The sequence below is a fragment of the Pseudopodoces humilis genome, chromosome 11, assembly GCF_049639895.1.
Source record: "Pseudopodoces humilis isolate 2021_Gansu_Grassland_sample_001 chromosome 11, ASM4963989v1, whole genome shotgun sequence".
In the NCBI taxonomy this organism is placed as follows: domain Eukaryota; kingdom Metazoa; phylum Chordata; class Aves; order Passeriformes; family Paridae; genus Pseudopodoces; species Pseudopodoces humilis.
Genome location: NC_142210.1, coordinates 24,763,260 through 24,784,139, shown reverse-complemented (window position 1 = coordinate 24,784,139; position 20,880 = coordinate 24,763,260). Strand labels below are relative to the sequence as shown.

Here is a 20,880-nt window from a genome sequence, read left to right as displayed (position 1 = left end):
TTGTTGACAGGAAAGTGATCAAATGCAAGGAGCAGCAGCATCTGCTGTGGTACCACACCCAGCCCAAACACAAACGTCGGAGCCATACTTTGAGCCTTTGTCCCTTCCTCCAGAGGAGGTGGAGGAGGAAGAGCCCACCTCACCTGTGTCTCAGGAACGTGCTGGCTTAAACCCAGGTCCCATTCAAATGGAAACCAGTTTAGAAAAGTCTCACAGAGCTGAACTGTCCTGTTGTGCAGTTTGGTCTGGTCTGAGACACTTTCCCTTTTGTTGGGGCTGGGGCTGTGGGTTCCTGAGCTGAACAGTCACTTAGAGAGAGAGTTTGAAAACATGCCTGGCACCAGTGTGCCCAGCTCTGGTGTGGATGTGCTGCTATTCCCTCAGCATCCAGCTGGGTTGTCCATGTGCTGTGGTTTAAGCAGCATCTTAAAGTAATTTTAAGATGATTTTCTGGCCTTTTTGATGTTTCAGTGGAGTTTTTCGTATTACTTATATCCTGACACTTTGAGCTGTCCTTGTGCTCCCCCTGGCCATGGCCTGGAGAAGGTCTCTGCTCTTGAGGCTGGGATGTGCCTGGAGCTGTCAGTGGGAATTACCAGACTTCATGTGGAGCTCACATCATTGCCAACAACAGAGGACCTGCCTCTGTCTTTCAATAGTTCAGTAGGAAAATGGGCATTATTTATGTGTTAGTAAGGTGTAAATGTCAGTAACATTCCTTCTGCTGTGTGTTTTAAGAATCTGCACAGGCCAGCTGACTCAGAGTGCCTCTCCCTGCTCCTGGCTGCTGTCCCCATGGGCCCCCAGCAGCCCCTGCCATCCTGTGGTCCTGGGGGAGCGTGGGGACAGCCTGGGGCAGCCTGCTTTAAAATCAACATGTTAATAATAGAAACATGGGATCAGAATGGTTTGGGTTGGAAGGGACCTTAAAGACCATCCAGGTCCAAAGTCTGTCATGGCCAGGAGCACCTTTGACTAGAAAATGTTGCTCGTTAATGAAAATGAGGTTAATGGGTCTAATTTTTTCTAATTAAATACTCCTTTCTTTACAATATCCCACTGTTTCCCCCTCATTTAATTTTTATTTTGAGTTGATTTTGGCACACCTTGTAATCCACTTGTCCTGTGTTTGTGGAGCCTAAAAATCCATTTAAAGATGGCTGTTGGATCCTATTTCCCTACAAACACAGATGTGTGTGTTACACAAACATGTGTGTGGCACTAAACAATCAATATTCCAGGTTTGCCAAAGTGTCTGTAGTCAAGAAAGTGTAAGACCAGCTTGGTAGAAGTCTGTCAAAGGGAATGTTTTAGAGCTGGCAGAGTGGAAGAGGTTCTAGTGACAGCCTTGAATCAGAAAATACAGTCATGCTGAAATTGCGACTTTTGAGCTTAAAAGCATTAATCTTACATAACTTCCATCCATTTTGGAGTTTTTTTTAAATAGTTGTTATATCTTGAAGAAACTGATGGGAGAGTGTCACTGCAATGGGCACCTGCCTGGTGCAGACTCCTCTGCCAGCACTGCACAGCAAAAGGTGCTGTGGGTTAGGTTTATATCCCAAAAAACCCCAGTGTGCTGGTTAGTGCCTTTGACTAACTTCAGCAGTTACTACAGCCTGCTAGCCAGGAGATTACACAACATGTTTTTAGTGAAGGATTTGCTTTCAGAAAGGGAAAAGATGCTGAAGCCTTGTAAAACACTGAAACTGCCTTCAGTAAGCGCCAGGTTTTGCTGAGCAAAGCTCGGGCGGTTTCTGTAGCGCCCACGGAGTTATTAGGATACAGGATTACTCCAGTTTTATTCAGCATGTCAGCTTTCCACAGAATCACCCAATTAAAAGCATTGGTAGCACATGCATTTTCACTGGGTCTAATGAGAACACCAGTTGGAGGTTTAGGAGGCAGGTCTGTGAAGCTGAGAGACCAGAGATGGATGGGAGATGCTGAGCTTGGGGTCCCCATCCTGCTGTGCTCAACGCCACAGCAGAGCCTCCCTGAAGCCTTCTCTTCTGCAGGCTGGACACCCTGGTGGGAGATTGCAGGGAAGGAAGAGAGCAGATGTTCTGAGAGTTCTCAGGGTGCTCCCTGTGGCCTTGCTGTGCAGGACACCCTCCTGCCCTTGCTGCCCTCCCCACCCCGTAGCCCCTGTGCCAGCTACAGCTGGGCACTGTGGGGTTTGCTCTGGCACTGTGGGGTTTGCTCTGGCACTGTGGGGTTTGCTCCTGCCATGATTTGGGCACTGTGGGGTTTGCTCTGGCACTGTGGGGTTTGTTCAGGCACTTACAAATAAGTTTATATTGAAAACCACCATGTGATGTTAATAAACCTCCTGGAAGCAGCAGTGGTTTCTCTGTTTCCTCCCTCTAAAGGGAGGGTCCCAGGGTGCTGGTGGTGACAGGGGCTGAGCCTCTGGCTCACTGGTGAAGCCTGGCAGCAGATGAGCCCCATGTCCCACCCGATGCCATCAGTGCCAGACCTCATCCCAGCCTTCACACGTCAGGGTGGACGAGCCCCACGTCGCTCCCGCAGTTCCTGGAGCCAGCAGCCCTTTGGATGGCGGTGCCCTGGTGCAATTCCTGTCTCCTGCCTCAGCTGCCAGTGAGGCACTGCAGGAATTCCCCACCTGCTGCCAGGGACTGCATCATCAGCTGAGTGCAAACCCACAGGCAAGCTGTCAACCAAAATCACCACAAACAAATTGTTATTCCTGCGCAAACAGATCGTAACTTGGCTTGTGTTTGGAGTTGAAAAAGCAGGATAAATGTATTACTATTTTATGTCATTTAGGAATTAGTCTATACAATTCTTTTTCAATTCATTCATTTTGCAAGAGGAACTTTAGATGTTGGAGCATTTAAAATACTCTGGTAATACTTTTTTCCTGTTTTGTGCTGGCTCAATTTGCTTTTTAAACCTACCTGGCTGCTCAGTTGAGGAATCGCAATTCTAAATTGAGATTCAAATTGGTGTGGTTTTTATTCTATTGAGAAATCTTTAAAAAAATGCTTTTGTGACAATAAGAAAGTGATGCCAACCTGGAGTGATTCTATACCCAGTCTGTATGCATTGGCTTAACAGTGCTGAGCAGAGCTTCCTCTCTTGCTCCAAACTGAGCTATTCTGTCTCATCCCACAGCTCTGCAGAAAAGACTGGCAACCACAGCTGTGCTAGTAAAAATACTTCACTACTTGTTACATCATTGAATATTTATTTTAAAACATACTAAATATTAAAACACATTAAGAAGGTAATCTGCGTCCCAATAAACCTGCTCCTCTGTTCCCAGGAACTGTCCTTGCCCTCTCCGATCCGTGCTTGTGACAGTCACACAAGGTGGGCAGTATTGAACTGATGCAAACCCATATCCATACAGGAGCTCTCTAGGCACATTTCCAGAAAGTTCCCATGTTTGATAGTCAATGTTTGCTATTACTTTGTGGAGCAGAAGTGTCTTAATTTTGCTTTCATTTAAATCCCCTGAACATGGAGAGAACCAACGCTAGCAAGTAATGCTAGAGCTAATTTTCCCCTTGCTCTCTCTCTGCCCGGTCACTGCAGCCTGAGCGCTGTGGATGTGTTCAGGCTCTCCCACGCTTGTGGCTGCCTTTGACTAAAGCCATTGCAGGGATGACCCCAGTGAGTGCTGCGCTCCGTTCCTGCTGCGCTCTGGCTCACAGCACGTGCAGGTGGGTGACGGCAGTGGCGGTGCCCAGGGCGTTCCTGGCCGTGCACTTGTAGGTGCCGGAATGGGAGGGCCGGGGGCTCTGCAGGAGCAGGGTCCCCGTGGGGTGAAGCAGCTCGCCCCCAGAGCCCCGGCCCTGCCAAGCTGTGGAGAGTACGGAGCGGTCGGGTAACTCCCAGGAAACTTCTGGCTTTGGGATCCCCAGCACGACGCAGCGGAGCTGCACTGCTGCCCCTGGCACGGTGTGGATGGCTGGTGGGGGTCTGCCCACGATGCGGGGGGCGTAGGCTGCCACCACCACGGGGACGGCGAGGGACGAGTCTCCGGCGTCGTTGTGGGCCCTGCACACATAAGTGCCCGCGTCGAGGGCCGAGGCTGCCCGCAGGAGCAAGGTGCCATTCTCCAGCAGCAGGTACCTCCCGCTGGCCTGCGGCCGCTCCAGCACGCGGCCCCCCGGCAGCGTCCACGCCGTCCTGGGCTTGGGGCTCCCCTTGGCCAGGCAGTGGAGCCACAAGGGCTCCCCGCCAACAGCCCTCACCAGCCCTGCGGGGCGGCTGAGGATACTGGGCTTCTGGGCAACCTCCAGGACCATCAGCTTTTCTATGTAGCCAACCTGGTTCCGGGCAGCACAGCGGTAGCGCCCGGCATGGTGTCTCTCGGGATTGTAGATGGTCAGGGTCCCGTTGCTCCCCGTGAAAAACTGGGATGTCCTGATGCTGCTGGAAAACCTCGTGTCATTGGGCAACATCCAGCTTACATCAGGGGGCGGGTTTCCATCCACAGAACAGTTCAGTGTGATAGTTTCCCCAGGTTTTACTATTATTTTTTCATTGAAAGGGTTTTTGAACATTGGTCTCCGTAGCATTTCTGTGACTTCCAGCTGCACCACCAGCACGGTCTCTCCCCCGTCGTTACGTGCCACACAGATAAAATCGGCTGTGTCTGAGGGCCGGATGTTCCGAATCTCAAGTGTCCCGTTTTTGTGCACCACAATCCTGCTCCCGTAATACGGGGCTGTTAGGAAAATGTTATCAGGCATGATCCACATAATCTGAGGAGGAGGTGTCCCTTCTGCCCGGCAGTCAATGTGCTTCTTGGAGTGCCTCACTGCCGTCACCTTCATGATTGTTTTGTTCCCGTATAAACCATTTATGGTGGGGGGTTTAGCAGCCACATCCAGCTTATACAGCTTGGTGTCATCCCCGCCAGGGTTCCGAGCCACACACACGTACTCCCCAGCGTCCAGCAGGCTGGTGGGGCTGATGGAGAGCGAGCCGTTGGCGTGCAGGGAGTGCCTGTCCGTGGACAAGGAGATCATCTCGCTGGAGGGCAGCAACCAGAATATCTGTGCCCTGGGCTCCCCAGCAGCTTCACAGTCCAGCAGGGCTGTGTCTCCAGCTGTCACTGCGATGCGTGTCTTGTAATTGTGCTTTATTTGAGGGGCTGCCACAATGACCGTGACGCGGACCTTCATCTCATCCCTCCCCAGAGAGTTTTGGGCGTAGCACGTGTAATCTCCTCCCTCTGCCACTCCAGCTTTGTTGAGGTACAGAGTCCCATTGTCGAAGAGGACGTACCTGCGAGCCCTGTGCCCGCTGTCATCCGCCAGCATCGCGTTGTTCACCACCGTCCCGTCTGGCAGGCCCCAGGAGATCTCTGGTGCTGGCGACCCTGAGGCCTTGCAGTCCACTCTGAAATCCTTCCCATATGGCACCAGTTTCTTGAACTGCTGGTTGTGGTCAATCTTGGCTGGTTTCATTGTGATGCTGACTTTCATCAGTATCAGATCATCCCCAATTCTGTTTCTTGCAACGCACAGATAATCACCTGCATCCTTTTCCGTAACTGCCTCAACAGCCAAGGATCCATTGGGGTAGACATGGATCCGACTTCCCATTCTGTTGTGGAGAGAGAGAGGAAGAGAATTATGGAAACAAGTGCCGGAGGTGAATACTGAGCACTGGAAGGGACTGAGCGTGTTAACAGCACGGTACAACACAGAAGGCCTTTCCAAGGGCACTGTGCCCACCCAGAGTGTCCTACCCTGATGCCATTGCCGATTTTGTGAGTGGTGCTGACTCTGCTGGGAACACCCGGAGGTGGGACTGTCTCCCCTAAGGTGGAGGTGAAGTGTTACTGTGGGAGGGGGTGTGGGAAGACCCCCAAAGAGAGGTGGCAGAGATGAAAGAAACCCCTCCCTCCTGAGCCCTGCTTCACCAATCTGTTACAAGTACATTCCCCTCCTCTCAAATGACAGCCGTCAGCCAGGGCATGATGACAGTAGTTACCTTAATTCAAGTATGACTTGTACCTGTTTTGAGACCTCACCCACTTATAACAATCGGTGTGATCTGTTATTAGGTCTGTTATTAGATATAGGTGCCGTTAAAACATGTTTCACCACTGTTAATTGCTTAAAAAATGGTTTAGTTCTTAAAAAATTGTTTCAGTGCTGTACTAGGCTCTTTCTTGAGCACCGGAGGAGACAGTGTTTGAAGCTCCAATGAGATGGAGAGGCAAAAAGGCTCATACCTGTGCCACTGGTCCACAACAGCCTTGGAGGGCAACCTCCAGATTATCCTGGGCTTGGGCTCCCCACTTGCTGTACAGTTCAGAAGCAACCTCTCCCCAAAATTCAGCCGCGTCAGTTGTTGCGAGGCGATGGCAATTTTTGGACGGGTCTCTCTGCGCTCCACCACGAGGCTGACCACCCTCCTGTCCGAGCCCGTGGAGCTGGTGGCTATGCACTCGTAGGTGCCGCTGTCGGAGGGGGCCGTGCTGCCCAGGCGGAGGGTGCCGTTGGAGAACAGGAACAGCCTGGGGTGCCCCAGCTGCCCCGGCTTCAGCACCGAGCCCTCGGGGAGCACCCAGTGCACGGCGGGCTGCGGCTTCCCCCGCACCGTGCAAGGCAGCTCCAGGCTTTCCCCCGCCGCTCCTGCCACGCTTTGTCTCCTCTCCTCCAGGATGGCGGGAGGGGCTGCAACGACCTGCAGCCTCAGCAGGAGCGTGTCGGTGCCCGCGGGGTTCTCGGCGAGGCACGAGTAGAGACCCCGGTCGTACACGGTGACGGCCCGGATGAGCAGGGCTCCGTCCGGCTGCACTCGAGCCCGGCCGGTGCCCGCGGAGGAGCGCGACAGGCGGGTTCCGTTCGCCAGGAGCCAGGAGATGCTGGGAGCGGGGCTGCCCCGGGCCGGGCACGGCAGCACGGCGGAGCTCCCGGAGTGCGCGGTCAGCAGCCGCTGGCGGCCGGCGATGCGGGCCGGGGAGCCCAGCACGGCCAGCGTGGCGAGCAGCCGGGCGCTGCCGTGAGCATTGGCCGCCGTGCACAGGTAGCGGCCGGAGTGCTGCGGGCCCGCACGGGCGATGGACAGAGTCCCGTTGGGCAGCACGGCTCCTCCTGCGGAACAGCACAGCCCGTCACAGCATGAAACAGCCCGGCACAGCCTGACACAGCCCGGCACAGCATGGAACAGCCTGACACAGCATGAAACAGCCCGTCACAGCATGAAACAGCCTGACACAGCATGAAACAGCCCGGCACAGCCTGACACAGCCCGGCACAGCATGAAACAGCCCGGCACAGCATGGAACAGCCTGACACAGCATGGAACAGCCCGGCACAGCCTGACACAGCCCGGCACAGCATGAAACAGCCCGGCACAGCCTGACACAGCCCGGCACAGCATGAAACAGCCCGGCACAGCATGGAACAGCCTGACACAGCATGGAACAGCCTGACACAGCATGAAACAGCCCGTCACAGCCTGACACAGCCCGGCACAGCATGAAACAGCCCGGCACAGCCTGACACAGCCCGGCACAGCATGGAACAGCCTGACACAGCATGAAACAGCCCGGCACAGCATGAAACAGCCCGGCACAGCATGAAACAGCCCGGCACAGCATGGAACAGCCTGACACAGCATGAAACAGCCTGACACAGCATGAAACAGCCTGACACAGCATGGAACAGCCTGACACAGCATGAAACAGCCTGACACAGCATGAAACAGCCTGACACAGCATGAAACAGCCCGGCACAGCATGAAACAGCCCGGCACAGCCCGGCACAACCTGACACAGACCGTCAGAGACTGTCACAGACCGGTACAGCCTGACACAGCCCGGCACAACCTGACACAGCCTGACACAGTCTGACACAGCCTGACACAGCCTGACACAGACCGTCAGAGACCAGCACAGCCTGACACAGCCTGACACAGCCTGACACAGCCTGACACAGCCTGACACAGACCGTCAGAGACCAGCACAGCCCGCTCCTGCCCCCTGTGCAACCACGGCCACCATCACACAGCAGCAACGAACCACAGACCTTTGCCTATAGAGCGGCAAAGCTTTAAAGTAAGAATGAAGTTGAATCTCCATCAGAGACAAAGTCTGGATAAAGCAGATGGGGCTTTGCAATCCAAACCTGGTACAGCTGTAACTCGATTTGAGTGATTTTTTTACTACGTTTTTATCTCACTGTTCTGGAATAGCAGGTAATGTACAATAAACACTGAATTCTTCCCACAATAAGCAAGGAATTATAATTAAACATATATATTTGATTTTTTAAATCGTTTCACTAAAGAGCTGCTCCAGAATCAGCACTAAGATGCTCCAGCAAGTCTCTGTCACTGTTTCCAAGTTTACCTTTTACTAATATTTCACAGTACTCTGAAATGAAACAATGCTCGAGCTTGGCATACAGAAGAGGTGCCAAATTACAGGACTAATGGAAGGTAAATTCTAGAGAGGTTTTTCAAGCTCACCTGATGGTATCTTGGTCCACTGTATTGTTGGAGGGGGGTTCCCAGTAGCTTCACAAGGAATAAAAACATCAGAATTCGCCAGCACAGTGAAAGAAGCAAAATTCCCTCCGACTATTCTGGGCTTGGAAAAACGGTTTCTGCTTGCAGAACCTAAGGTGATGGGATTGGGGATGGTGGTGGTGTCTCGATCCTGTTGCCTTTCAGACCAGGCACTGACAGAGCTGTCCTTGTCCCTTGCCCACGGGGTTTGTGGCGAGTGCAGTGTGTTCCCTGTGCCCTTGGGAGGTGGCCTGGGCTGGAGCCGGCCGTGTCCCCGCGGGTGTGGGGAGGCTCCCGGGGTGGCTGCGGGCACGGCTGGCAGAGGGGAGGGATGCGGGCTGCTGGGGACAGTGACTGCAGCAGGAGCGCTTGGCACGGCTGCTGCTGGGACCGTGGGCTGTGCTGCCTGCTGCTCCCGGACAGCTCCCTCCCCCGTTTTCAGGTCGGCTTTCTCTCCTGCCGTGGCAGCGGCTCCCATGTGCTGTGCAGGTGCTGGCCCTGGTGTGGCACTGACTGCAGCAGCTCGGGCTCTCGGGGCACCAGGGGGCTCGTCCAGCCGTGGTGAGGTGTGGAGCCCCATGGTGGGGGTCTGGGCAGGACTGGCAGCTGGTGACGTGGCCAGCTGTGTGTTCCTCTGTGTGCCCGGTGTGGCTGGCAGGGCCACGGTGAGGCTCTGAGCAGTCACGCTGCCCGGCAGGGATGCTGCTGATGCTGTTGGCCGGGGGCTCCTCCGGGTGCCCGGGGCTGCTGGTGTTTGTGTGGCTGCCGTGGGCCTGTGCTGAGGTGTCTCGGGGCTCTCAGGGATCCCTGGTGCTGTTGTTTTGGTCACGGAGACTGCACTGACGCTCCCAGGGAGAGGTGTTGCAGGTGTGAGGCTCGGAGGTGCAGCGGGTGGGGTAAGAGCTGCCACCGTGGGGGTGGCTGTGCTCGCTGCAGGGGTGGCTGCACTGCTGTGGGCTGCAGCCACACGCTGTGGGACAGGTGTTTTAGAGGGTCTCTTTCTCCTCTGACCTCTCCTTCCTCCCACTCGGAGTATTTTATTTTTGGTGACTCTGGTGTCGGTTTGAGAAGTAATAACGAGTGTAGCTGTTGGCTTCAAGCCCGTTACAGCCAATGCACTGGTTGCAGTAGTGGCAGTGTCCTTTGCAGAGACAGATGTGACTGTGGTAGCAGCTTTCTGCCTTGCCCTGTGTTTCTTCTCCTCTTCCCCGAGGAATGCTGTGTTTTGATGGGTACCCACTGGGTGCTCCAATGGCATATCCAGGGCAGAGGGAGAAGACTGGGGTGCTTCTGGCCTAAATGGATTGATGGAACTGCTTAAGTTATTTAAGGTTGGTACATTTGATACATAGCTCATACTTAGCTGAACATCTGTAGCCATAGCTGTACTTCCTCTGGCAGACCCTGGCCTCCCAGAATTGTGTTGGTGCTCTTTCATACTTGGGATACGTCCTGGTCTAACAGTTCGTCTCCGACCAGAGATTTTCTTTTGTCTTCCATAGTGCTGCTGGAGCTGGGGTGGATGAGTTGGAACATCCTGGATAACCCAGATTTGCTGATGAGTAGTAAAAGTGGAGACAAGTGGTGGATTAGGAGTTCCTCCTGTCTGAGTACTATGAAGATAAATGGGGCCAAATTCAGAACTTGGTTCGTTGGCTGTAGCCACAGAGACCTGGTGGTCTATTTTGGTGGAAACATTATCAATAGACTCAGTAAAAATAAGTACCTTGTCTGTTGTGTTTTGGGGAGTTACAGCCTTGCTGGTACCTGCAGCTTCTGTTGCGGGTGTCACGGATGCAGACTTCAGGTGCTGGTTATTGCTTTCCCCAGAATATATTGACTTTGGCCCAGCAGGGAAGAGTGTGGATGTTCCACTTGGTATGGTTGGTTGTCTTACACCATTTGCTGATATTTGACTCAAATCAGATCTTTCCCATGAGTCTGTAGGTTTTGGAGGTGTTTGTGGCCTTTTGCTGGCAGGTGCCACAGGGTGTGGAAGGGGTGAGGGGAGGGCAGTTAATGGCTCTGTGAGCAGGAGGGAGCTGTTCCAGGCACGAGTGGGATTCGCGGTCTCCTCGGGCCCTGCAGTGATCGTGAGTTCTGTTGCTCTCCCCAGAGCAAATACTGGGGATCTCTCTGTTGCTGGTATCATGAATTCTTCTTCTGGAGATATGAGATCACCAGAGGTGTCCTCCTCATCCTCGGGTACCTCTGAGAGCTTACGGGATTGAATGGGTGGTTCTGTTCCAACTTCTCCTCGTTTGTGTGCCACTGTCAAGTTCCTCCTTGTTTTCTCCAGCAAGGCTGCCCAGCGCTGTGGATCAGCTCTCCTGCCTGAGGAAACAAACTGTCTCCTGTGTCCCCTGAACCTCCTGCCTGCTCTGTCTCCGTGGGGCCAGTGAGGCCTTTTCCCGTGGCTGTTCCTCTGCCGTGCGCTCCGTGTGCCCTGGCTGCTGGCTGCTGCTGCAGCGGATTCCCCAGGATCTGTCAGGGTGGCTGGAGTGGCTGAGGGATGTCTCTGTGCTGCAGCAGAGCGCAGCAGTTCCTTGCCAGAGCCCTCTTCCCACTCTTCCACAGCTCCATGCGTTTTCCTCAGCGCAGTTTCATCCTGTCTGGTTAGCACTCGGAAAACCAAAAGATCAGCACCGTACCGGTTGGCCACAACGCATCGGAAGTAGCCCGCGTCTCGCTCCGTCACCCCTTGTATCCTCAAGGTGCCGTTGGCAAAGATCAGCTTGTTTCCTACAGCCTGAGCAAGAACTGTGTGCTCAGGGGACACCCAGGTGACGGCAGCGTCCGGAGCAGCCGTGGCTGTGCAGGGAAGGTGCAGTGTGCTGCCGAGAGCGGCCGACAGCTGGGCTCCGTTTACCCCGTCGCGTTCCACGCCAGGATCCAGCACCGTAATTCGGAACGAGAGCGCGTCGGCGTCGGCGTGGTTGGTGCTGATGCAGTGGTAGAGCCCCGTGTCAAACACGTCAGCTGCCCGCAGCGCCAGCGCCCCGCTTTCCAGGACTATGATTCTCCCGTCCTCGCTGACGTGAGGAGCTCGCACTCTGCTGCCGTCGGCCAAGATCCACTCCACGGCAGGAGCTGGCTCCCCGGCTGCCTGGCACCCCAGCTCCACGGTGCCCCCGACCAGCACAGTGTGCTCTGTTTGGGTGCTGTTGTCCCTGACAATGGTGGCCCAGTTATGTCTCACCTGGCTCTGGTCATCGCTGGCCAGAGTGACCAGGGCGTGGGTGGAGAGGCGGAGGTGCAGCGTGCTGAGCGTGCTGGCTGTCCTGTCCAGCTGCAGGGCCACCGTGCTCTGCATCAGCCAGGCTGGCTCAGCTCGCAGCTCGGCCTCAATATTGGTGAAAAGTTCATCTTTCTCACTGTAGATCTGCTTGTATTTGTAGCTAATAGAAGGCACGTCAGTTGTCTGCACAGTTTGCTCCAGTTTCAAAGGAGAATTGCTGTACAGTGCCAGGATGCTCCACAGCTGCTGGATGTGTCCATAATCGACACCACACACCAGGAATGCTGAGAACGAGGTTTTGAGCACGGTGCTGTGACCATTTTTGTCAAGTGAGATGGGAGACATTTTTGTAGGTTTCTGGACATTGCAAACCAAGTTGCCTTGATTTCCTGCTTGGTCAGTCATATTCAAAACCACGGATCCTATGGGAGCTATCAAGTCCTTGGGAGACACGAAACTGAAATCCCCATCGTCTGGCACCGTGAGGTTTCTGGATTTCAGCGAGTCGTGGATGACTGGCTTACTGCAGGTGAAGGATGCAGAAGGAAGATCCACTAAACCTTTCCCATTATGACTTTTGGGACTAGCACAGACTGGGCATTGCTGGACACTGGAACTTCTCTCTTTTCTGCACTTTATAACATCTGAAGGGAAGAAAACTTCAGTAAGCTTCTGTGCTACAAGCTTTAGTATTAAAAATTACATACAGCTACTAACAAGTGTTCTTTTGAATAAAATAAAACCAAAGCTTGAAGTGACGTGTAAATGGCAGCAGCAGAGAAAGTCCTACAGTCCCTTGAGTTCCTTATTTTCTTTTTAAAGAATCAAGTGCAATGTGGCCTTGCTCTTGCCAATTCCAGAAAAGTTAGCTTGTTCCCTGTGGATTCTCCTGGTGCACAGAAGCTTTGGACTGGCCAAGGAAAATTCTCCATCAAGGAAAGCTGCTCTTGGGAATGCATTAAGGCCACTGGATTCATTTAATCTGGGAAATGGACTGGTATTAATCTCTCTCTCCTGATTACACACCCCTACAAAAATCCTATCTTCTGGTCTTTTCTGGGAGAATAAATAGATGAATAGAGGACAATTACCTGTGTCAGGAAGAGTAAGATGCTACAATGGGATTAAGGAGCATAAAGAAAGCCTGCAGCTCACCTGGTCTCTCCTGTGCCCACTCTGCGAATCCCTGCAGGCTGCAATCACAGGACCAGGGGTTTCCATGGAGGTAAATGCTCTCGAGCTCTGACATGTAAGAAAACATTTCTTGTGGAAGTGAAGTCAGCATATTGTCAGACAGAGAGATGTGCTTCAGGAAGGATATTCTGAATATTTGACTGTAGCTCAAGGTGACAAAAGTGTCTGGATGTAGCTGCTGAAGTAAATTTCCATCCAGGTGCACCAACCTCAAGGAAGTGAGTCCATAGAAAACATTGGGATTCACAAATTCAATTTGATTGTGGTCCATATGCAGCCGTACCAAGCTGTTCAGGCCATAAAATACATCCTGCTGGAGCACTCTGACCTTGTTGTAACTCATTTTTAAGACCTGTTCATGAAAAAGTAACAAATGCATAATATTAAGCCATGTTGAAGTTATAGGACTCCTAATAAATGCTGCTGAAGGTTGCTGTGTGCAGTGAAAGTTCTTCACCAGACCAGGAATGCCAGGAACTGGAGTTTCTTTAAAGAACTGAGGGGTTTATATGCAGGGTGTTATATTTCTGCACAGTTTGGCTTTTTTTTCATGAAGGCTAGAAAAGGACAGGATTGTACTGAAGGGAAAGGGAAATCTCAATGGAAAACAATCCTCAAAAAACCCCAAACTGACTAACAAATTAACAGTGATAGTGTTTCCTTTTTCAGACACAGTAGTAGGAGCTTTGCAATCTTTCTCCTCTGTAGAAAGAGAGTTTTGACTGCAGTTGCCTGCTAAGATACAGCTGAGAGGTATTTACCAAAGTGTTTGTCATGCTCTTTACCTGTACCTGAGTGCCTACCCGGGAAGGGAAGACATTTCCCATTAGGATACTGGATTCTGAAGGCTGTTGACTTTCGTGTGAATAAGGTAAGAAACAGGAAATGGAAATGTTGCAGAAGGGTTCCCAGTGCCACTGAAAGTTGTCATAACAAAAAGCTGCACTGGGTCATTTAGTTCTTACCTGCAGTGAATGTAAATCACTGAACACCTTCTCAGGGATCATGCTGATCTCATTGCTGTGCACCATCAGTAACTCCAGTTTCTCCAGGCCAGCAAAGTCCGTGGGGCTGAGTTTTCTCAGGCTGTTGTAGCTGTACGGGATGGGTTTAGTCAGCCCCAGCTCACACCTTTTAAATCCAACCAACCCCAAACAAAAGAACCACTCTTTGGGAACGGCTAAAGGTAAGCAGCTCTTCCCCTTGACATGAAGTCATTCCTTCATGTTAGCACAAAAGGTGGCCACTTTTCCAGGACAGTGTTCTGATGGCAAATTCCCAGTGGATGGGGTGAGTGACAGCAGGCATGAAACACATCTGTCTGTGGTCACTTTGCTATCACTTCAATGAAAATCCTTTGTATATTTTCTGCAGACACATCTGGATGGTTCAAAGGTTATGTGTATCAAAGGGGATACACAGGTCAGACAAATATTGCTGATGGGTCTCATAATTTGATTAAAGAGAAAGGACACTTGCTGGAAACTTCACGAAGGGGCCAGACAAGCCTGGGTATGATCTATTCCTTGCTCCTTTTATCACACAGAGAACGGAACCACCATGGGAGCTGACATGGCCAGACAAGTGAAATTTTCCTTGAACTCAGCAGGTGAAAGCAGAGACCCTAACGCTGAGGGACATTCTAAGTGACAGAATCATAGAAGGGACCCAGAAGGATCGTGGAGTCCAGCCCTTAAGTGAATGGCTCATGCAGGGATCTAACCCCCGACCTTGGTGTTACACCACAGCAACGGCTCTGCAGATTTTAATACACGTGCTCCTTTTCCAGTCCACTTTCCGAGCTCTGAACTATCCTTTCCCAGAGAGAAATCTATTTCAGACTTCTTCCAAGTTCCATGCTACAGACACAACATATTCAGGTAATATAAAGGAAAGCTCAAAACTTTCTGAAGTTCTCATGTGCCCTGTCCTAGATCCCTAAAATTTCTCCTTAGTGTGGGTGGTCTTGGGCTACGCCGGCCGTGGCTGCAGCCACTGCTGAGCACTGCAGAACATTAAACTCTACAGACGTACCTATTGCTTTGGTTCATTTTTAGCCCTAAATCTGGAAGGTGAATTCCTGCAGCGCAAACTGTTGGAAGACAAAGCTGTGTGGGTGTTGAAAGCCCGAGCCGCACGTACCCCAGGTTGATGCGCCGCACGTCCGGCGGGATGCGCGGGGGCACGGCGCTCAAGTAGCGGAAGGTGCAGTGGAGCTCGGCCGAGCCGTGGCAGGCGCAGGGCCGGGGACAGGCGCCGATGGCCGGGAGGGTGGCCAGGCAGGCGGCCAGGAGGGTCCCCAGCCAGCGGGGCCGCTCCCGGCGCGGGGTCCCCATCCTGCACGGATCCTACGCTGCCATCCCCGGGAGCGGCGGGGCCGGGCGGTTCCTGCAGGGGAAGCAGAACACGGGCACTTACAGCGCCAGCCGAGCTGAGCCGCTCGGCTTCGAGCCATCGGCAAAAAAGAATTCTTAACTTGAAAGAAAAACCCGCCCACGAACCAGCCCCCAAACTCTCGGGTTTCCTCTCAGCGACGGATCCGTGTCACGACCTAAAGCGCTGTCATTTGACAGCTGCCCCTCCGTGCCCGTGTCCGACGTGCTGTGCCGGGAGCTGCCGCTCTCAGGAAAGCTGGAATGGCTCAGAAGAGCCGGGGAGCTGCAGCCGGTGCCCGCCGTGTATCCCAGCTGCGGACCCGGCCCTGGTGTGCGGAGCGCTCCCGACTCCGCCGGCGGCTCATCCCCCGGAGGCGTCTCCACACGTCAGCTCCTTCCCCGCCAGGAACTATTCCAAGCAAAATTAACTCATTTCGCATCCCTCTCACAACCCTCCGCGGGACCGGGACCGTTCCCACCCGCGCCTTCCACCTCCGGGGCCGGGCAGGGACAAACCCGCACCGACCCCTCCCGGGGGACGCTGCCCGCAGCCCCGGCTCCCCGCAGCCCGATGGGCTCCGCTCGCTGCCAGGCGGGGAGGGGAGAAACGCCCGTCTCTCCCGGGGATGCTGCGGCACCGGCACCGCACGGAACCCGCACAGAACCCGCATCCCCGAACCTGCACAGAACCCGCATCCCCGAACCCGCTCGGGACCGGCATCCCCGAACCCGCACAGAACCCGCATCCCCGAACCCGCATCCCCTAACCCGCATCCCCCGAACCCGCATCCCCGAACCCACATCCTCTAACCCGCATCCCCTAACCCGCATCCCCGAACCCGCATCCCCGAACCCGCATCCCCGAACCCGCATCCCCGAACCCGCATCCCCGAACCCGCATCCCCGAACCCACATCCCCGAACCCGCATCCCCGAACCCGCTCGGGACCCGCATCCCCGAACCCGCTCGGGACCCGCATCCCCCAACCCGCTCGGGACCCGCATCCCCCGAACCGGCATCCCCGAACCCGCATCCCCCAACCCGCATCCCCGAACCCGCATCCCCGAACCCGCATCCCCGAACCCGCATCCCCCGAACCTGCATCCCCCGAACCGGCATCCCCGAACCCGCATCCCCGAACCCGCATCCCCGGCCCGCCGGGCCCGCTGCCCTCGCCACAAGGAGCGGGCTCTGTCCGGGGGCAGTTGGTGCATGAGCCCTCCCAGAAGCCGCCGGTTCAGCTCGGTTTTGGAGGACAAGTTTCCTCTCGTTGTAGACGGAATCTGTCAGTGCTTCAGGTCCTTCTTTTTGGCTCAGATGTGTCTGTAACAGCCACAAACCCGACTGACAGCACCTTTCTGCTCACACTGGGCCGTTCTAGGACAAACCTCCTTCCACAAGTTCCACTGGATGTGTAAAGGCAAGACAAAACATTAAAGATAAGATAAAGGCTCAAATATATTTTTAATGGTTCTGAAATTGTTCAGACAAGTTCAAAATCAAATGTGAGCTGTGGGAGTTCAGGAGGGTTGGCAGGGATGGGGTGATCTGTGTGAGCCAGAGCTGGAATTCCCTGGCTGGTGTTTGTTATCTGCTCAGGGGCTGCCTCAGTGAAACGTGGATGGGCTCACCTCGATTCAGCTGAAAACACCGAGCCACTGCTGTGACTGCACTCTGGGTCTCAGAAAAAACAACAATGCCTCAACTGAGTCCTGCACTAAATCCTCAGGTGGCATTTTTAGGTGCTACCCTGAGAACAGGGAAAATCTTGATAGTTGACACTGAATTCTGTTCCCCAGAGTGCTGGAGAGGGAGAAGGCTGTTATTAGCTGCATTTTCTCCATCTCAGTTACTGTCTGAAAAGCAAAGCATCACTTGCTTTCTTTCAGTTCACCAAATTTTTTTCTTCTGGGTCACTGAGGTCAAGGCTTCTGGAGTGACACATTCCAATGCTGTGTTCTGTGAGTTTAAATATGAGGTAAAAGACATTTTAAAATTATCTGTATCAGCCTCCATAATTTGTAGACACAGTAGACAAGGAACTGAAGTCACTTCTAAGAATGTTTCCCAAAATCACATATCTGAAAATCTGCATTAAAATAAAAACAAATATTTTAAATGTACATGGACCTTGTCAAGGCCCCTGTTAAGAACAGGGTTTTCATCTCAGGATATGCTGTCTCTTGTCATTAAGCTGCAGCTCTCACTTCTGAGAGGCAGAGCATTAAATTACAAGAGATACAAAGTTCTGCCTCCGGAAGGTGGCTGAGGAACATGTGGAATATTTTATTGTAATGTGGCTGGGATTTCCCAGGGTGGCCTTACAGAGAACAACAATGGTTGTACAAACCCGTGCTGAGCTCTCTGCTTTGCTGGCAGTTCTGGCCCATGTCTGACTTTAAGACATTGGTTTAGCTGGAATTCATTACTAGGGAGAATGAAAGGAGTTTTTTGTTAAGTGAAACTATATTTTGGCAAGAAAGTGTGATTGAGTGTGAGCTCAGGAGTGCTGGGAAGAGGAAAGCTGAGTGAAGGAAGTGCTTGTGAATTGGATCTGCATAGAAATTGTACGTGTCAAAGCTGGAGCACAATTTCAGCAGTTCAGTTCCTGATGTGCCTTCCTGTGCAATAACCTGGCTTTGTCCAAACCAGGAGGGAAGGCAGAGCTGCTCCACAGCTCTTCTGTGTGGTTTGTGTGCTCCGAGGGCAGGCACCCTGGGCAGGTCACACTGGGCAGGTCACACTGGGCAGGTCACAGGGGGCAGGTCACTGAGGACAGGTCACTGAGAACAGGTCACACTGGGCAGGAACCCTGGGCAGGTCACTGAGAACAGGTCACTGAGAACAGGTCACTGAGAACAGGTCACTGAGGACAGGTCACTGAGAACAGGTCACACTGGGCAGGAACCCTGGGCAGGTCACTGAGAACAGGTCACTGAGAACAGGTCACTGAGAACAGGTCACTGAGAACAGGTCACAGGGGGCAGGTCACTGAGAACAGGTCACTGAGAACAGGTCACTGAGGACAGGTCACTGAGGACAGGTCACTGAGGACAGGTCACTGAGAACAGGTCACTGAGGACAGGTCACTGAGAACAGGTCACTGAGGACAGGTCACAGGGGGCAGGTCACTGAGAACAGGTCACAGGGGGCAGGTCACTGAGAACAGGTCACAGGGGGCAGGTCACAGGGGGCAGGTCACTGAGAACAGGTCACTGAGGACAGGTCACTGAGAACAGGTCACAGGGGGCAGGTCACAGGGGGCAGGTCACTGAGAACAGGTCACTGAGGACAGGTCACTGAGGACAGGTCACTGAGAACAGGTCACTGAGGACAGGTCACAGGGGGCAGGTCACTGAGAACAGGTCACAGGGGGCAGGTCACTGAGAACAGGTCACTGAGGACAGGTCACAGGGGGCAGGTCACTGAGAACAGGTCACTGAGAACAGGTCACAGGGGGCAGGTCACAGGGGGCAGGTCACTGAGAACAGGTCACTGAGAACAGGTCACTGAGGACAGGTCACTGAGGACAGGTCACAGGGGGCAGGTCACTGAGAACAGGTCACTGAGAACAGGTCACTGAGAACAGGTCACAGGGGGCAGGTCACTGAGGACAGGTCACTGAGGACAGGTCACTGAGAACAGGTCACTGAGAACAGGTCACAGGGGGCAGGTCACTGAGAACAGGTCACAGGGGGCAGGTCACAGGGGGCAGGTCACTGAGAACAGGTCACAGGGGGCAGGTCACTGAGAACAGGTCACAGGGGGCAGGTCACTGAGAACAGGTCACTGAGAACAGGTCACTGAGGACAGGTCACTGAGAACAGGTCACTGAGAACAGGTCACAGAGGGCAGGAACCCTGGGCAGGTCACTGAGGACAGGTCACACTGGGCAGGTGACCCTGGACAGGTCAGCAGGAGACCTGCACAGGAGTGCACAAATAGCTGAGGTGGCACGAGGGCACAGCCTGAGCCTCGGGTCAGGGTGTCAGGGTAACACTCATGCTCTAAAGCTCAGCATGAGATCTTTGTCCTGCAAACCCCCCTGGCCCCGGCTCTGAGCACTCCTGGGTCTGTCTCACAGCGCTCACAGCTCTGGAACACCCAGCCCAGGAGCCAGGCACACCCAGACTTCCCTTTTCTCCTTCCTCAGCATGAAAGGGACAGTGGAAAAAGACTTGAGCTTCATGGAATGCAGTCATAGAAAGCAAATGATGTATGGGAGGAATGCTTATTTTCTTAAGAGATGGAAAAGCCTCACTTCAGGCAGGGACTGCCTCTCTGGTGGGCAGCCTGTTCATTAATCTGGTATTTAATGATGATGCTGGTACCCCTGGGACAGCAGCAGAGCCCAGCACAGGGAGTCTGGATGCAGCTCATGCTCACCAGGGGTTGTTGTGTGAGGCTCTGGATCTTCAGGTGATCTTCAGCTTCCCTAAAGAAAATTGTGGTGGGGCTGATCCACAGACCTGGGATCTTGACAGAAGTAGTGGATGATCTCTTTACTTACAGGAGTCAATAGAAATTCTATTAAGGAGGCAGAACACAGCTTTGGAGAACACCACCCTGATGTGTTCCATGCATCAGCAAAGGGGATTTTTTTATGCAATTCTAATCTTAATTAGGTATTATTATATATCTGGGTTTTGTTTGATGATGTTTGGTTTTGAATTTGTTCTTCCATTGCAGGCATTGCCTGGTCCCTCCCTCATGCCCCTGCTGCCTTGTGACACAGTCCTGGCTGTTTCCCATGCCAGCACTGCAGGTGCCTCTGTCCCTGCAGCACAGCATTCCCACCCTGCCTCAGTTTATCCCTCCCCACGCTCTCTCTTCTCTCTGCATTGTGCCAATTCTCCTTAAAGGCCCTTTGCAAAATGTTTTCATGTTGTTCTTTTCCTTCACAGCTTCTTGCTGGCCAAATTCTTTCAATGCCTCGGTGGGTTGCTGATGCCTTGAAAAGGATGACATGACCCTCCGCATGCCTCCTTGGGAATTTTCAGAATAACACACTTAGGTACAACTCTCCTGTGGCTCAAGGCCACAGCCAGACATTTTAGTTCCATTGTAATGAGCTGGACAAGCTCCCAGCAAAGCAGCAACCGCTCCTGGGAGCACTGTCAGTGTTTGGAGCTGCCGGTGCCTTTGTGCAAATATTGATTTGGGGACAAAATCTGCCCCAAACCTGCCCACGTGGGCAGTGTGGTGCTGAGCTCCAGGAAAGCAAGCAGCACATCAGAGGAATGTAAAGGGGACTGGGCCATGGCTGCCCTCCTGTCCCCTCCTGTCCCCTCCTGTCCCCTCCTGTCCCCAGCAGCTCCGTGCTCCTTCTGTCCCCCCTGTGCTCCCTCAGCCGGCTGGGCTGGAGGCAATCCATCTTCTCCAGGGTGGGATGGGCTGTTGTTGATGTCCACAGCAGGTGTGAGGGGCCAGGGACCCCCGGTGGCTGCTGCTTTTGAACTCATCCAGCACTGGTGAGCGGGGCTCTGTAAATCACCGCGGCGTGGGCGGCCACACGACAGCTCCTGCCGGGTACATCTCATCCCAACAGGACCAGAGCCTGCTGAGCTGAGAAAG

At 53.4% G+C, this 20,880-nt stretch overlaps 1 protein-coding gene across 2 annotated transcripts; it reads right to left on the bottom strand.

The window, feature by feature from the left end:
• Positions 1 to 3,268: 3,268 nt before the first annotated feature.
• On the bottom strand, positions 3,269 to 15,595 carry IGSF10 (immunoglobulin superfamily member 10). 2 transcript variants are annotated; one of them, XM_088061329.1, is made up of 7 exons: positions 15,433 to 15,595; positions 15,074 to 15,319; positions 13,897 to 14,026; positions 12,893 to 13,283; positions 8,461 to 12,381; positions 6,218 to 7,082; positions 3,269 to 5,583 (listed from the first exon to the last, which is right to left on the bottom strand). In XM_088061329.1, the coding sequence occupies exons 2-7, from the start codon at positions 15,265 to 15,267 to the stop codon at positions 3,675 to 3,677; spliced, it is 7,410 nt and encodes a 2,469-aa protein (XP_087917455.1). In that variant the 5' UTR covers positions 15,268 to 15,319; positions 15,433 to 15,595; the 3' UTR covers positions 3,269 to 3,674. The 2 variants fall into 2 exon arrangements, with proteins under 2 accessions (XP_087917455.1, XP_087917456.1); XM_088061330.1 differs by lacking the exon at positions 15,433 to 15,595 and having other exon boundaries at positions 15,074 to 15,336.
• Between the last annotated feature and the right edge of the window lie 5,285 nt (positions 15,596 to 20,880).

What these genes read in the sequence shown, in the direction of transcription:
- IGSF10 (XM_088061329.1), bottom strand. Translation starts at nt 15,267, where the DNA reads ATGGGGACCCCGCGCCGGGAGCGGCCCCGCTGGCTGGGGACCCTCCTG. An exon ending in GTGCGGCGCATCAACCTGGG is followed by an intron (nt 14,027 to 15,073) that starts GTACGTGCGGCT and finishes CATCCCGTACAG; the next exon opens with CTACAACAGCCTGAGAAAAC. An exon ending in GTGGGCACAGGAGAGACCAG is followed by an intron (nt 12,382 to 12,892) that starts GTGAGCTGCAGG and finishes TCTTCCCTTCAG; the next exon opens with ATGTTATAAAGTGCAGAAAA.